Source organism: Impatiens glandulifera, chromosome 1 (assembly GCF_907164915.1).
Source record: "Impatiens glandulifera chromosome 1, dImpGla2.1, whole genome shotgun sequence".
NCBI classification, from domain to species: Eukaryota; Viridiplantae; Streptophyta; class Magnoliopsida; order Ericales; family Balsaminaceae; genus Impatiens; species Impatiens glandulifera.
The window spans coordinates 1,577,947-1,592,877 of NC_061862.1; the positions used below are offsets into that span (position 1 = coordinate 1,577,947).

A 14,931-nucleotide genomic window follows, 5' to 3' on the forward strand; every position below is an offset into this window, starting at 1 on the left:
GCTACGATCTTTTTTTTCACCCTCAGTTATTTGGAAAATCACTCTATATCATTATTCTTTTTCTATATACTATCATTAATTTAAAAAAATAAAAAAAATTGAAGGAAATAAAGAATATATATAAAAGAGCGGTTGCGCATAAATATAAATATAATATGATGGGTTTAAAATAAAAATAAAAATAAAAGCGAAGAGAGGCGTTCCTAGTCTTCTTTGCGTCCACGTACGTAATCATGATTCATAATTACTCATTAAGAGAATAAAATCACAATCGACAAACCTCCCTGCCTACCCTTCACGTGGCCCTCATTTTATTTAAGTCTAGCTTATTTGGGATTTTTACTTTCTTTTTCTAATATATTTAAATTTTAAATTTAACAAAATAAAATATATAAAATATTTTATATTTAAGCTTGTTTTCTTTTAAGTTAACTATTAAAATATTTTTTTTAATATTTAATAAAAATAAGATTATTTTAATTTTTAATAACTTTGGATCATTTTTATCAAAATTTGAATAATCTCATATTGAATTTGAACTATCAAAGTTTTAGTCGGTTCGATGTTTTTTTCTTAAATGGACAAAATGTACATCAATGTATTTTAACTTATCGTTTTTGTTTTCTTAATTAATTTGTCACGTTTTAAAATAAAATAATATTTAAAGACATCTTATACGTATTATTTTTTTAATTAAATATTGTTTTCGAGATTTATACCTTCGATCTAATCTGTTAAAATTGGTTTGAGTGACTAAAACAATATGTAATTCAACAAATATTTGAGAAATTTTGAATAGAGACAAATTTTGTATTTATTTTTAAAAAACTTCATAATAAATAATTTTTTATATAGTTTATCAATTTGAATATATTTGTGTTTTAAATTGAGTATTTTTCAAAATATACAAGTTTAAAAGTTTGAATAGGGTTGGAATGTCTTAAAAAAAAAATGTAATGTATACGAAATCATATTCAAATTTATGTTGATTAGGAGTTTTTAAAAAAATAAATACAAAATTTTTCATTTTTTTTAATAGAACAGTACCCGACCCGACAAAAGTAGTAGGCAATTGTTTAGTGACTATTAGTGTAGTGACTATTATTTTCCCTAAAATAAAAGAGTTATATAATTATGAAAGGGCAGGATTGTCCATGCACATATTTAGCGGCACTGAACTATAATTTTATGTTGTGCATGACCTTTGTCCTTTTTCTAAATCCCCAATCTGTCCTTGTCATGCCCACGAATAGATCAGGAACAATCACAGCTATAAATTTTACAGACCACTCGCGACGGCGATAACGACGGCGACCGCGATATAAACAACAAAATCATATCTTGATACTGGAAACCCTAGCCTGAACCCTGTCTGAGAAGAACCCATGATCTACTTGCTAATTCTAATTGAAGGAGATGTAGAGGTATAGATAGTCAGTCTATCTTTAGCGTTTTGGATTCCATATAAATGGAATTCATGTTGGAAAAGGTCTTCCCCGTATACGCCATAGGGCTGCAGAAACACGACCCAGCTCCACCGTTTCAAATTGTCGATTCGGGTCATCACGTCTATGATCCTATATGGGATGCAATCATGGAAGAGGCTAGGCTCGAGGTATCTTTCTGATTACATACAGTCACTTTTAGATAGATTAGATCATTGGGTTTTGACAGTAAGACCTCATAATAATAATGTTTCAGGCAGAGAAGGAGCCAATTTTGAGTAGTTTCTTGTATGCAAGTATTTTGTGTCATGATTCTCTAGAAAGGGCATTGGGTTTTGTACTTGCCAATCGGCTTCAGAGTCCTACACTCTTGGCTACACAACTTATGGACATATTCAATGATGTAATGTTGAAAGATGAAGGTATTCGGAGATCAATTCGCCTTGATGTCCAGGTAAGAAAAGATAAAATTAAAACTTTTCTATGCCCATGAATTGATATGAGTGTTTGATCATATGCCTGTGTTTCCTTGAAATACAGGCATTTAAAGACAGGGATCCTTCCTGTTTGTCATATTGCTCAGCACTCTTATATCTAAAGGTATATATTTCATTCATTATAATACCAATACCATTACCCTCCAATCATTCAGTATCCACTAAAGGAAAACTAGTACTAAGACCTTGAAAATGATTTAGGGTTACCATTCCTTGCAAGTGTATCGAGTAGCACACGCATTGTGGAGGATGGGTCGCAAGGTGTTAGCATTGGCATTACAAAGCCGAATTAGTGAGGTGATTTTGATTCCATGAATACATGCCTATTGCTCAAGTTTAGTCATTTCCCCTTTACATATGTATTTTCTTTCTTTCTCAGGTTTTTGGAGTTGACATACATCCAGGTATTGCTTGCTTTTTACCCGAGTCTTACAAAAAAAAATCAATTCAATGTATAATATGTGCTGTGCTTTTGTGTCTGGATTGAGCGGACTACCTGCAGCTGCAATAATTGGAGAAGGAATTTTGTTGGATCATGGTACGGGTGTTGTTATTGGTGAAACAGCAGTTATAGGAAATCGAGTTTCATTGATGCAAGTGAGTATTTTTTATGCTTATCTGGATCTGAGTCGGACTAAATTCAGATATTTCCAAAATGAAAATGAAGTCAAATTCATGTCCTTGATATGATTTCTATCATTTGACATGAAAACAGGGAGTGACCCTAGGTGGAACTGGAAAGGAACTGGGTGATCGTCACCCAAAAGTAGGGCAAGGTGCGCTAATTGGAGCAAGTGCTATAATTCTAGGGAATATAAAAATAGGCGAAGGCGCTTTGGTAGCTGCTGGTTCGCTAGTCTTGAAGGATGTCCCTCCTCACAGGTAGAGCAAAATACAAACAAGAATTAAGATTATTGATTTCTTGATGAGGATGATGTATCTTTTGTTTTGTTTGATGCTTTTTGATTAAAAGCATGGTGGCAGGAATACCAGCAACTATTATAGGCTATGTGGATGAGAAAGATCCATCCCTAACAATGAGGCATGGTAAGTGAATAATCTATGATAAAACAAAAAATGAACCTTTACATTGAAACAATCGAATTAGTTGAAAGAACAAAAAAAAAAAACATGTTTTTGTGGTAGTAGGGTTCTTGAGTTTATTATTGGCTATGTTGCAGATGCAAGCAAAGAGTTCTTTGAGCATGCAGCTGATGCTGATAATCAAGCTGAGAGGGACTCTGTTGGTAAGTCCCATCCTTTTGTCCAGAAAAGGAACTAAAACAGTTTCTTGATGCTAATGTTGTCCAAAACTGTATAGGATCATCCAAGCTTCAAAGAAACAATGGCGGCATCATAAGAGAAGAGCCCTGAGTTTATATATGTATGAATCACACTATTTAAATCAGCAGATTTGGTACCAAATCAACCAATGTTTGATTTTCAGACAGCATTAAATTAGTGTTTAGCTAATTCATATGCAACAACTCTTGCTCTGTTATGTCTACAAATGCAAGATACAACAATTATGTTATGTAATGATTTTCAAGCTGAAAATGTTATTAGTTTTATGAAAGACAGCATTCTTTTTCCTTTCCTAAGCACTTGATTTCTTGCATGATTATGAATTTAATGCGAATAAAAACTTGTTACAAAAAAACATAATGTAGCAATAAAAAGAAAAATGTTGCACTAAAAACCGAATGATTGGATATCAAAGTCAACTAGTAACATGTGTAGAACATCCTTGTTACAGAATGCACAAGACAACAAAATCCATCATTCAAGTTTTGTTACAAACAAAAATAAAAGCTTTTCTAACACTAAAATGTGAAAAGAAAAGAATATATATCTGTAGAACAAACCAACACTAAAGATAAACTCAGCTGCGTCTGGATCTTGAGCCCGAACCAGCTCTCTTAGCTTCATCAGGCACAGAAGGAAACAATTCGACGTACCTCGATCCAATCAACATCTTATCCTTCCGCATCGCACTCTTAGCCTCATCAACAGAAGAAAACTCCACATAAGCATCTCCAGTTGCTCTCCCATCAGGGCGACAACCAATATATATCTTATCTTCTCCCAGATTGAAGTCTTCAAAGAACTCAATTATATCAGTTTTCGTTACAGAGAATGGAAGACCTCGCAGCCTTAAAACTTCTGTATAAGGTAGAATTTCCTTGTCTTGGGTCAGCTTTGGTCTGGCCTGTGGTGGTGGCGGTGGTGGGTTTGAACCGCGGCGACGGTTATGGGGGTGGTTATCATCGTCATAACTTCCATCTTGCCCGACCTCATTAGCAACAGCATTGTAATAATCGGATTTCTTGCATCCAAAAACTTCAATGTATCTTTTCCCCAAGTTTTGACGATTTCTTTGAAGTGCCATTTCAGATTGCATGGGTCCTGCAAAGACAACGAAAGCCTCTCCTGTGAAGGAATCGTCTTTAGTGACTAGCAATACATCGACGATATCGAGTCCAGCGAAGAACTTGTAGACGTCAATTTCACTGCAGTTGAAAGGAAGACCTCTCAAACGAACAGCAGGGAACATAACTGGCCTGAATCCAATTCCAACTCCATAAGGCTGGAACATGCTTGAACTGCTGCTCACTGCGAAGTAGGGATTTGATTCGATCATTCTTTGTCTCTTTGATCCAACCTCGTACCCTTCAGAAACCCCCCCGCTTCCCAACATCGCCCTTCAATAATTCATACCCAAAAAAAAAAAACAAAAATCCCCCACTCAACCTTGTTAATAAAAACCAAAACCCGGGTCAACCCACTTGTGTCATTGCCTAATCACTATGAAAAGATTGAGAAAAACGATCGAACGCCTAACATTACAGTCCCTCTTATAAACTCATGCCCTAAACTTGATAATAGAGAAATTAAACACTAATTCAGGAAACTCGGTCAAGTATTCCCGCATCCCATCAAAACAATAGAAGAAAAGGTCAAGAAACCCGAATCACTCCATGAAGACAAATAATTAAGATCAACGGCAAAAAGTAGAACAAATCGAATATAAATCAAAGGGTCGAAGCTAGAAGGCATGATTAAGAAATAGAAAGAAATCAAAGACAAAATAGAGCTTACCCTCTGGCACCGTACATGCCTCCTCCAAAACGATCCATTTTAGGGGAAAGAAAATCCTCCACAAATCTTGATGATGTGCGCAGAGAGAGTGTAAGAGAAAGAGAGACAGAGACAAATAATAAGCTAGGGTTTGGTAAACTAGCATGTAAAGAGGCATATGCACATTTAAGCTTATTTTATTATATTTTTATGATCTTTTAAAATAATAATTTATTTATTTTGTCAAAAAATAAATAAATTATTGAACTGTTGTACAAAATAACGTGAAAATATTATAACAGAAAAAAAAAATATATATATATATATATATTATTTAGAATATGATATTATTAAACAACCATTAACCTATGTATTTATATGAACCAATCTCACCAAAAAGTTAAAAATTATTTTTTTAAATTATATATTTTTCTCAATATTTTTAAATCATTCACCTTTAATCATTAAATTTATAAATAAAATTATTTTTATTAATTTTAATATATATATATATATATATGGTAAGTAAGGCAGACAAAATTGAGAGTTTAAGTAAAATTGGTAGGCAGTTTTAATTCATAAAGTCTAGAGTTTATTTAAAATCGTAAGAATTTAATTTTAAAAATATTAGATATATATTATTATTATTATTATTATTATTATTTATATATATAATTAATTATTTTATACCTAGTTAATTTTAGAAATTTATATATTTAAATATAAAATTAATAAAACATAATAATAAGTAAATAACACTCTAAAAAAATATATTTATAAAATTAATTATAATAATCAATTTATTTGAATAAATAATAATTTTTTTAATTTATAAATATAAATTTATTTTTTAACGTAAAATAGTATAGAATTGTAAAATCAATTGAAATTATTTATAAACTCGTAATTGTTTACATATTTAAGAGTTTACTTAAAATCAACAGACTTGTTAACCTTTTTTGAAAAATCGTTAAATTGTAAGAGTTTACATATTTATTTATTAAAAAGAATTTGTGATTTAGTTTCATTGTTATTTTGTGTTAATCTAATTTTAATTTAAAATAAATAAATATGATATTAATTACATTTTGTTGGATTCGAGTTGATAAGAATATGTAATAAATATAACATTATAAAAGTGAAAACTACATCGTTAGCACTAGAAGCAAAGTCAAAATTAGGGTTAATAGACAGATCATTAGTAGCTCCAAAAGATGCTGAACAATTTGATCAGTGGAAAAAGGTAGATTGCTTAGTACGATCTTGGATCTTGAACACTGTTTCTGAAGAAATAAAGGGTAACTATTCATCAACTACCACTGTTTTGGATTTGTGGATTGATATCAAAGAGCGATATCAAGAAAATAATGGCCCACAATCTTTTCAGATTTAGAAGGCAATAAACAATCTACGACAAGGTACTTTTTCAATTAAAAAATATGATTCTAAGATTAAGAAACTGTGAGATGAGCTCATGGTCTTGGAGCCATTACCATGTTGTGATTGTGATCCAAGAACGCCTTGTTGTTGTAGAATGACAAAACTTGTAGTTCAACAGGATACATCTAATAAACTCACACAGTTTCTTATGGGTCTAAATGACTATTTTGATCATGCAAGACAACAAGTACTTCTTATGGACCCAAAACCGAGTATTAATCGAGTGTATGCGATGTTGCTGAGTATAGAAAGACAAAGGGAAGTTCAGTCATTAATGATAGAATAAACTGAAAATTTTTCTATGCTGATGAAAGATAATTCAGAGCAACAAAGGGGACAATATATGGGGAGAAATAATAGAGGCAGAGGAAGAAGACAGTCTGCAAATAAAAATAATATCAAAGGAGCATCATCTTCATACTGCACTTATTGTAGAACTGAGGAACATAATCAAGAAGAGTACTTCAAATTAATTGGTTACCCTGAGTGGTGGAAGAGGAATAGAGATCAAAAGGCAAGAAATTCTTCAAATGCAGTTAATACTCCTTTTTCATTCGGTGAAGAACAACCAAAATATTATTCCAAACCCTCTGTCAAGATTAACAGTGTTGAGTTTGCTGTTGTCGTCAAGGAAGTCATGAAAGGACTACTTGCTGAAGGAAAAGTCAAAGACAATTATTATGAAGGTAAATTTTTTAATAACAATTTTACTAGTGTATGTAGCTTAAATATGCATAATAAAAAGAAGAATAAGCCTATTTGGATCATTGATAATGGAGCTAGTTGTCATATATGTTCAAATTTAAGTTTCATGACTGAAGTGAGAAATATTGCTAATGTGTGCCATTATTTTTACCTGATGGATCAACTAAACATGTAAAACAAATTGGAACTGTTAAACTGAATGATAAAGTGAAACTGTTTGATGTCATGCATGTGCCAGATTTTTCATATAACCTAATTTCAATTTCTAAACTTCCAAGAAAAACAATATTAGATGCTAATTCTCTATTACTGGATGTTTATTGCAGGATCTTAGAGACAACAACATCATCGTCAAAGGAGAATTATCTCAAAATCTTTACTTATTAGATAATGAAGAAATTGAAACTGTTACAAAAGAACATGTTTCTAATTCATGTACTGATTTCATGTTATTTCATAGAAAACTTGGACATTTATCTGATGTTGCACTCAAACATGTTTTTCAGTTTAATAAAGATGAAAATATTCATTGTGATGTTTGTCCAATCTCTAAAATGAAAAGATTATTCTTCAATTCTAGTACATCTATGACTATTAAATATTTTGAATTGATTCATATGGATGTATGAGGGGCATATAAAGAAACATCACTTATTAATTGTCCTTATATGCTTACAATTATAGATGATTATAGTAGGTTTACTTGGACATACATGATTAAAACCAAACATTGTGTTACACAAACATTTATTAAGTTTTATGCCATGATTAAAATACAATTTGAATCATCAATTAAAACGGTTAGAACTGACAATGGTAGTGCATTTTTAAATAATGAATGTCAAACTTTTTCAAAAGAAATGGTATTTTACATCAAAAGTCTTGTCCTTACACCCCACAAAAAAAAGGGGTGGTTGAGCGCAAGCACCAACATCTTCTCCAAATTGTAAGATCCTTAATGATTCAAGCACAAACACCTTCACATTTTTGGTCTTTTTCAATCTTTATGGCAACATACATCATAAATAGAACTCCTTCACAAATTTTAAAATGGGACAGTCCATATTATAAACTTTATAAACAAAAACCAAAATTTTCTAACCTAAAAGTTTTTGGATGTTTATGTTATATCAAAAACAACATTTCTCATTAAACAAAATTTGAACCAAGAGGAAAAAATGCATGTTTATTGGTTACTCTCTAGAACATAAGGGTTATAGAGTTTTTGACATTTCAAATGAAACCATACTTGTGTCTAGAGACATAATTTTTCATGAAAATATTTTTCCATATAAAAACACAAAATTTGTACCAGAAAATACACAAAATCCTTCAAATGTAGAAACTATCTTCAAATGTAGAAACTGTTTTTGATGACTCTGATAAAGAATTAGAGTCATCTCACATAGACGATGCATTTTCTCTAGTGTTCTAAATGGCGGCCGCCTATGCGGTAGGCGGTCTAACACCTCTCCGCCTATACATGAAGCGGTCAGATTATTTAATTATTTATTATTTTTAATTAATTAATTACTAATATTAGTATATATATAAATTTAATAAAAAATTATTTATCTCCCACTATCTATTTAAATTTTGAAACGACTCTTTACATTCCAATTTATTTCTCTTCTTCTTCTCCGTTTTTTATCTCATTGACCTTACCTCTTTGATCATCTACCTCTTATTCAGCTCATCTACTTACTTATTTAAATATAATTTGAATTTTTGGTAAAATGATAATTATAAAACATCTTTATTATATTTATATTTATATTCAACTGTCTAGGCACCGCCTAGGCACCCGAGGCAGTAGGCAGTCACTTACCGCTCCACCACCGCCTACCGCCATTTAGAACACTGATTTTCTCCAAAATACAGTGTTGATCCTGTACTTCAACATCACTCAACTGATTTTTCATTTGAAAATAACACAAATGCATATTTTCAACCAACTATTTTTTCATCCTTAAACAACACTGAATCATCTAATGATTTTCAAAATGAACAAAGGAAAAGCAATAGAGAAAGAAAACATTCAACTTGGTTAAATGATAACATTGTTAACTCAAATACAAACAGGGTCGGCCCTGAGGTAAGGCAATCAATGCACTTGCATAGGGCCCCCCACTTTTATAGGGCCCCAATTTTTTTATATTTAATAATATTATATTATTAATATTATTTTTTCCTCTTTTATATATTCTAAAAATAACTTTTTTATCTCCTTTTTAGTCTCATATTATAATATAGTAATTATTTATATTTTTTTTTATTAATTAAAATTAATTTATTTTTTTTACTATTTTAGGGACCCAAAAATTTAAATTTGCATAGGACTCCCAAAATCTTAGGGCTTCTCAGGGCCGGCCCTGAATACAAACATTAACAATGGAAAATCATACACACCAAACACTTTTCCTTATTCATCCAAATGTATGAACACCGATTACCTAGAATTTTTAGGAAATATTTCAACACTTAAAGATCCACATACTTATAAAGAAGCTGCAAAAATTAAACATTGGGAAACTGCAATGAAAGAAGAATTGACAGCTTTGAAAAATAACAACACTTGGGATTTAGTTCCACTTCCAAATGGGAAGAAATCAATAAGGTGCAGGTGGATTTACAAAACAAAACTCAATCCAAAGGGAACAGTGGCAAAATGATACAACCAAAAAGATGGGGTCGATTTCCACGATAGCTTCTCGCCAGTCGCCAAAACAGTGACGGTAAGACTTTTTTTATTTGTTTTAACATCTGCTAATAATTGGTATTTGCAACAGTTTGATGTGAACAATGCGTTTCTCCATGCTGAACTCGAGGAATATATATATATATATATGCATATATATATATATATATATATATATATATATATATATATATATATATATATATATATATATATATATATATATATATATATATATATATATATATATATATATGCATCCTCCTGAAGGTTATACTGAATCAATTGATCGTCTTAATAAAAGTTTGTATGGATTAAAACAAGCTTCACGACAGTGGAATTTGGAATTTTCAAAACAGCTTATCAAGTATGATTTTATTCAATCTATTCATGATAATTGTCTTTTTATACTTAAAACTGAAAAATCAATTACTATTTTAATTGTTTATGTTGACGACATACTTATTGCTGGAGATAACATAAAAGAAATCAATTATGTCAAAAAAATATCTTGATACAAAATTTTCAATCAAAGATTTTGGAAAAACTAGTTATTTTTTAGGTTTAGAAATACATAGAACTAATGTTGGTTTATATGTAAATCAACGCAAATATGTTCTTGATATATTAGCTGATACGGGAATGACCAGATGTAAACCAAGTAGTATTCCGATGACAAAGGAAATTAAACTTAATGATATTGATAGTCATGTGTTTATTGAACCAGAAAAGTTCAGAAGATTAGTTGAACGATTAATATATTTGAATTCTCGGTCCGACATTTGTTTTAGCGTCCAACAACTAAGTCAGTTTATGCACAACCCCCTTCAAATACATTGGGAAGTTGCCTTACAGATTGTTCGATATCTAAAGGGTACACCTTCATTGGGGTTGTTTTATCCTTGTGTTTCTAATCCTTTACTTGAGAGTTTTTCAGATGCGGATTGGGCGACTTGCACCGATAGTCGCAGATCTGTTACAGGTTATTGCATAAAACTTGGAAATGCCCTAGTATCATGGAAAACAAAAAAACAGAACATCTTTTCACGGTCTTCCGCTGAAGCATATATCGCAGCATGGCCACAACTGTTTGCGAACTAAAATGGATTACATATCTTCTTAACGATCTTCATACACCAGTCAAATTGTCGATCCCCTTGAGATGTGATAACCAGGCAGCAATTCACATTGCCGAAAATCCAGTTTGTTTTCCACGAACGGACAAAGCACCTCGATATAGACTGTCATGTGGTTCGAGATCACTTCAAACAAGGGTTCATTTTACCCGAACATGTATATTCAAAGGTTCAACAAGCCGATGTCTCTACCAAGCCTTTAGATCATGGAGCTTTTTACAATCTTAGAGACAAGATGAATTTGAAAGATATTCATCTTGAGGGAGGGATGTAAGAATATGTAATAAATAAAACATTATAAAAATGAAAAACTTATTTGTAAAGACTTAAGTTTGTTAAAGACTTAATTGTATATTATGTTAATATAAAATGAACAGACTCTCTAAGAGAGGGTTACATTCTTTTGTCTAATCTCTTTCTTTAAAGCCCTAAATCTCTCAATCTCATAACTTTCACAGAGTTGAGTTGAGTTCGGTTAATCGGATCAATTATAAATAAACAGTTCATATTCCCGTTATAGATTTTGACTCGAATTATTAATAATGTTTATTAATGATGTTAAGTTCAGTTTAATATCGGTCAACAACACACTGACCTGTCAATCCAATATCAATTATCAATTCTACTTAAAAGCAAGCGATAATCTTTTGTTGATCTCTTGATTATATAAATTAAACAAACAATTATTTGATCAAAAGATGGATTAAAATTTTCCCTTTGCAATAGTTCCAGAAAGCATAATTATGCTTATATTTTGTGTTTAGAATATTGAACAAATCAGTTGATTTGAATTTATTTATACTAATACTCTTTGTATCAAAATCATTTTAATACGAGTTCAAACATATCAATGATTATAAATGAATTTAATATTTAAAAAAAACAAACTCATCTCCTCAAAAATATATAATAGTTATTCAGAATTTATTTATTTAAAATAATGTTGATACATGATAAGAAATTTATTAAAAATATATATATGTGGTGGATATATATGATCAAGAACAAAAACAACATAAACTGTATTTTGCAGTTTCTTACAAAGAATAAGATAACTCTGAAATCTAAAAAGAAATAAACTACTTGTGAGGATCAAATCATTCAGCTGTAGGAGCTTGAATTGTGTATAAAAAGGCTACAAAATAAACAAGAAGAAATCAAATTGTTTCTAATTGATGACTCTGCGAGTAAGAATTTTGCCAACTCTTGTAGAAACAATCAACCAAGGTACAATTCCCACCTGCATTAAAGTCAAACGCATGACCATCAGAATCGTCAAAGTTGTGTTCACACGCAATAGAGGATCGGTAAATTTAGTACTGTTGGATTCGATTGTGTGGGTAATAACTAGAAAAACTAGGTTCATCTTCAGGCTTTCAATTCATTGTAATGAAACTTAAAAAACTTGAAAAGAATTGACTAATGATTGTACCATGAGATTGTCATTCAAAGGTGGACCAGCTCTCCAAGATAGCAGCTTCCCTGAAAAAAAAATGTAACAATGCGGTTGCGTATCGCATTAAATGCCTTATTAATATGCAAACCCAAATCATACTAATAAGATAACCAATGTACCAAAGGGTTCCACCAACTGTCTTGGAACTGCAGCAATAGGTACTCGCCAAAACCAGAAAACCATGACAAAATATATAAATACCTGTTGTTTCACAAACAAACAAGTTAAGAATGTTCAAAATTCGAAAAAAAAATGAAATTGCTCCACGTCACCTTTAGAATTGTCAGAGCTTGCGAATAGGAGTAGTATGACGATTTAAGTTCCTTGCTCCGTGATTCCTGAACTGCAAGACACTTAAAAATGTTAGCTATGGATGTAAAATTGTCACATACAAGTGTCTAAACAATGCAAACTGCAATACTAACATTATAATTTGGTAACTTCTAAAGTCGACAACAACAACAACAACAACAACTTTTGAAGCTGCTTCCAAAGAATCTAAATTGAAAAGACTTATTATTCCTCATATTAAATACAATTAGTAACTATCTTGTTTACATTCTTCAGCTTCATAGACTTATCCTACAATGATTTATGTAAATCAAGTGGAAGCACAAAGACTGATGTCAAAGGAAAATGAAAAAATTATTGTATCTAAGAAATTGCATACTTTTTGCAAGGTCCCTCTCCCTGGCTGCAGCTGTTCTCCGAAGCTTAGCAGCTTGTGCAAATGTAGAAGGCCTGGCGTCAAGCAAAAGGAAATAATTTTACATCCCATCCCGAGTTGAATAAATGAGACAAGAATGGAGGTGAAGGACAACCACATGACTCTTTATTCTAAAGTTCTGTCAAATATTTAAGGTATTATTATTTTGGAGAATTGAAGAGACAAATTTAAAATCAAAACAGTTAAAAGCTTGTTCGTCTAGTCAAATTACACGAATGATGACTTTGACCTGCTGCTCCATAATGAGTAAGTAACATACCAACAGAAACATACGTATTCTGAACAGAAAAGATTGATTATAGCAAGCCTCGTTTCAACTATAAATAAGGTATCTATCTAACTATTCATAATCGAAATTTGAGAAAGCGCATACATTATACCAAAAAATGTGCTACTTTGAAACCAGTAATGACTTTGAAACCAGGTTAATGTGGCTGCATACGCATACCAAAAAAATGAGCTACTTTGAAACCAGTAATGACTTTTGGCCCCTACATTGCATCTTGAAATTTAAATTCAAGCAAGAATCACAACATAGAACATATCTAAAAATAGTAGACTCCTCAATAAAATTCCAGTTTCTTTACTAGGCTTGGGGAAAGAATCCACCTCTTAACAACAGTATAATAAGTTCCAAATCACAGGGTTCCCCACTGCATCAATATCTTATCAATAAACTTTGAAACCATTAAAAAGAAAAATCAGGTAACAAACACAGCTATTGAGGAGATAAATCAAATCATAGGAACAACTTACTGCGAATATGAACTCGCTTCCTTATGGAGTTGCTTGATTTCTGCTCTCAATTGGGTCTCTGAAGCGGTTTCCATTCCTCTCTGTATACAGGAAGAAAAATGCGATTAGAACATATGACATTTGTTGAGACAGGGAATCGGGGATAGAATTGGAGAATAAAAATTGAACCTTTTTGTTTCGTTCGATGTATTTGGCGAATATCTGGAAGGATACAACAGTGAAGAAGATGATCGGTGCTGCCAGAGATCTCCCATGCGCTTCCATGTTTTCGCCCATTTCTTATTCCTTCTCTTCCCTTGCCCCCTTTTAATTTTTTTTTAAGTTAAAATCTATTTTAGCAAAAACAAATATATAATACAACTTTATTTATTTATTTTTATTTTGGATAACTATTATGATATTTCAAGTTTTATTTTAATTTTAAATGTTTTAAATGAGAATTAAATACGTGATATTTTGATTATTTAGTTTTTACCAATATATTATAATAATATATTATGATGTTGTTGGGAACTCATATACACTAATAATATATGAATATACAACTTTAATATTTATTTTATAAAACAGTTCATTAAAATATTTTTGTAAATAAAAAATATTGTTTGTATGAAAGTAGTATAAAATGAAGATGAGGTGATGTAAATTATAATAATGTTAATGATTCTTTGTTGACACTTGAGGTTTATAAGGGATAAATGATAGGAGAGCGAAAGATTTGTAGCGAATGTGCAGCGAACTAAGGTGGAAGACTGACAAAGCATGATGACTCAACATTTCAAATTTTATTTACCTCTCCGATCATTAATAATTTCTCTCTCTTCTCTTTATTAATCATTTATTTTTTATCTCTTCTTCAATCTTTATTAATAATTTATTTATATTATTAATTTGTAAATATATGTTTATATATTTTATTATTTAATTTATTTATAAAATTTAAAATAATAATAGAGACAATAATAAATTAAATAACAAAATAACAAAATATAT

At 30.9% G+C, this 14,931-nt stretch overlaps 3 protein-coding genes across 4 annotated transcripts; 1 reads left to right on the plus strand and 2 right to left on the minus strand.

The window, feature by feature from the left end:
* Positions 1-1,274: 1,274 nt before the first annotated feature.
* LOC124920231 (serine acetyltransferase 4-like) lies at positions 1,275-3,518 on the plus strand. Its single transcript, XM_047460674.1, has 10 exons — positions 1,275-1,615; positions 1,702-1,899; positions 1,986-2,045; positions 2,144-2,239; positions 2,322-2,346; positions 2,445-2,539; positions 2,658-2,824; positions 2,916-2,989; positions 3,124-3,189; positions 3,264-3,518. The coding sequence occupies exons 1-10, from the start codon at positions 1,469-1,471 to the stop codon at positions 3,314-3,316; spliced, it is 981 nt and encodes a 326-aa protein (XP_047316630.1). The 5' UTR covers positions 1,275-1,468; the 3' UTR covers positions 3,317-3,518.
* Positions 3,519-3,619: 101 nt separating this feature from the next.
* On the minus strand, positions 3,620-5,169 carry LOC124920233 (heterogeneous nuclear ribonucleoprotein H3). Of its 2 annotated transcripts, none has more exons than XM_047460675.1 (2): positions 5,042-5,169; positions 3,620-4,644 (listed from the first exon to the last, which is right to left on the minus strand). In XM_047460675.1, the coding sequence occupies exons 1-2, from the start codon at positions 5,077-5,079 to the stop codon at positions 3,825-3,827; spliced, it is 858 nt and encodes a 285-aa protein (XP_047316631.1). In that variant the 5' UTR covers positions 5,080-5,169; the 3' UTR covers positions 3,620-3,824. The 2 variants fall into 2 exon arrangements, with proteins under 2 accessions (XP_047316631.1, XP_047316632.1); XM_047460676.1 differs by having other exon boundaries at positions 3,620-4,555; positions 5,042-5,157.
* A 6,797-nt stretch (positions 5,170-11,966) lies between these two features.
* Positions 11,967-14,244, minus strand: LOC124922516 (protein GET1-like). Its single transcript, XM_047463248.1, has 7 exons — positions 14,107-14,244; positions 13,939-14,018; positions 13,126-13,196; positions 12,728-12,798; positions 12,575-12,656; positions 12,432-12,481; positions 11,967-12,239 (listed from the first exon to the last, which is right to left on the minus strand). Exons 1-7 carry the CDS (start codon positions 14,212-14,214, stop codon positions 12,168-12,170), a joined length of 534 nt encoding a protein of 177 aa, XP_047319204.1. The 5' UTR covers positions 14,215-14,244; the 3' UTR covers positions 11,967-12,167.
* Between the last annotated feature and the right edge of the window lie 687 nt (positions 14,245-14,931).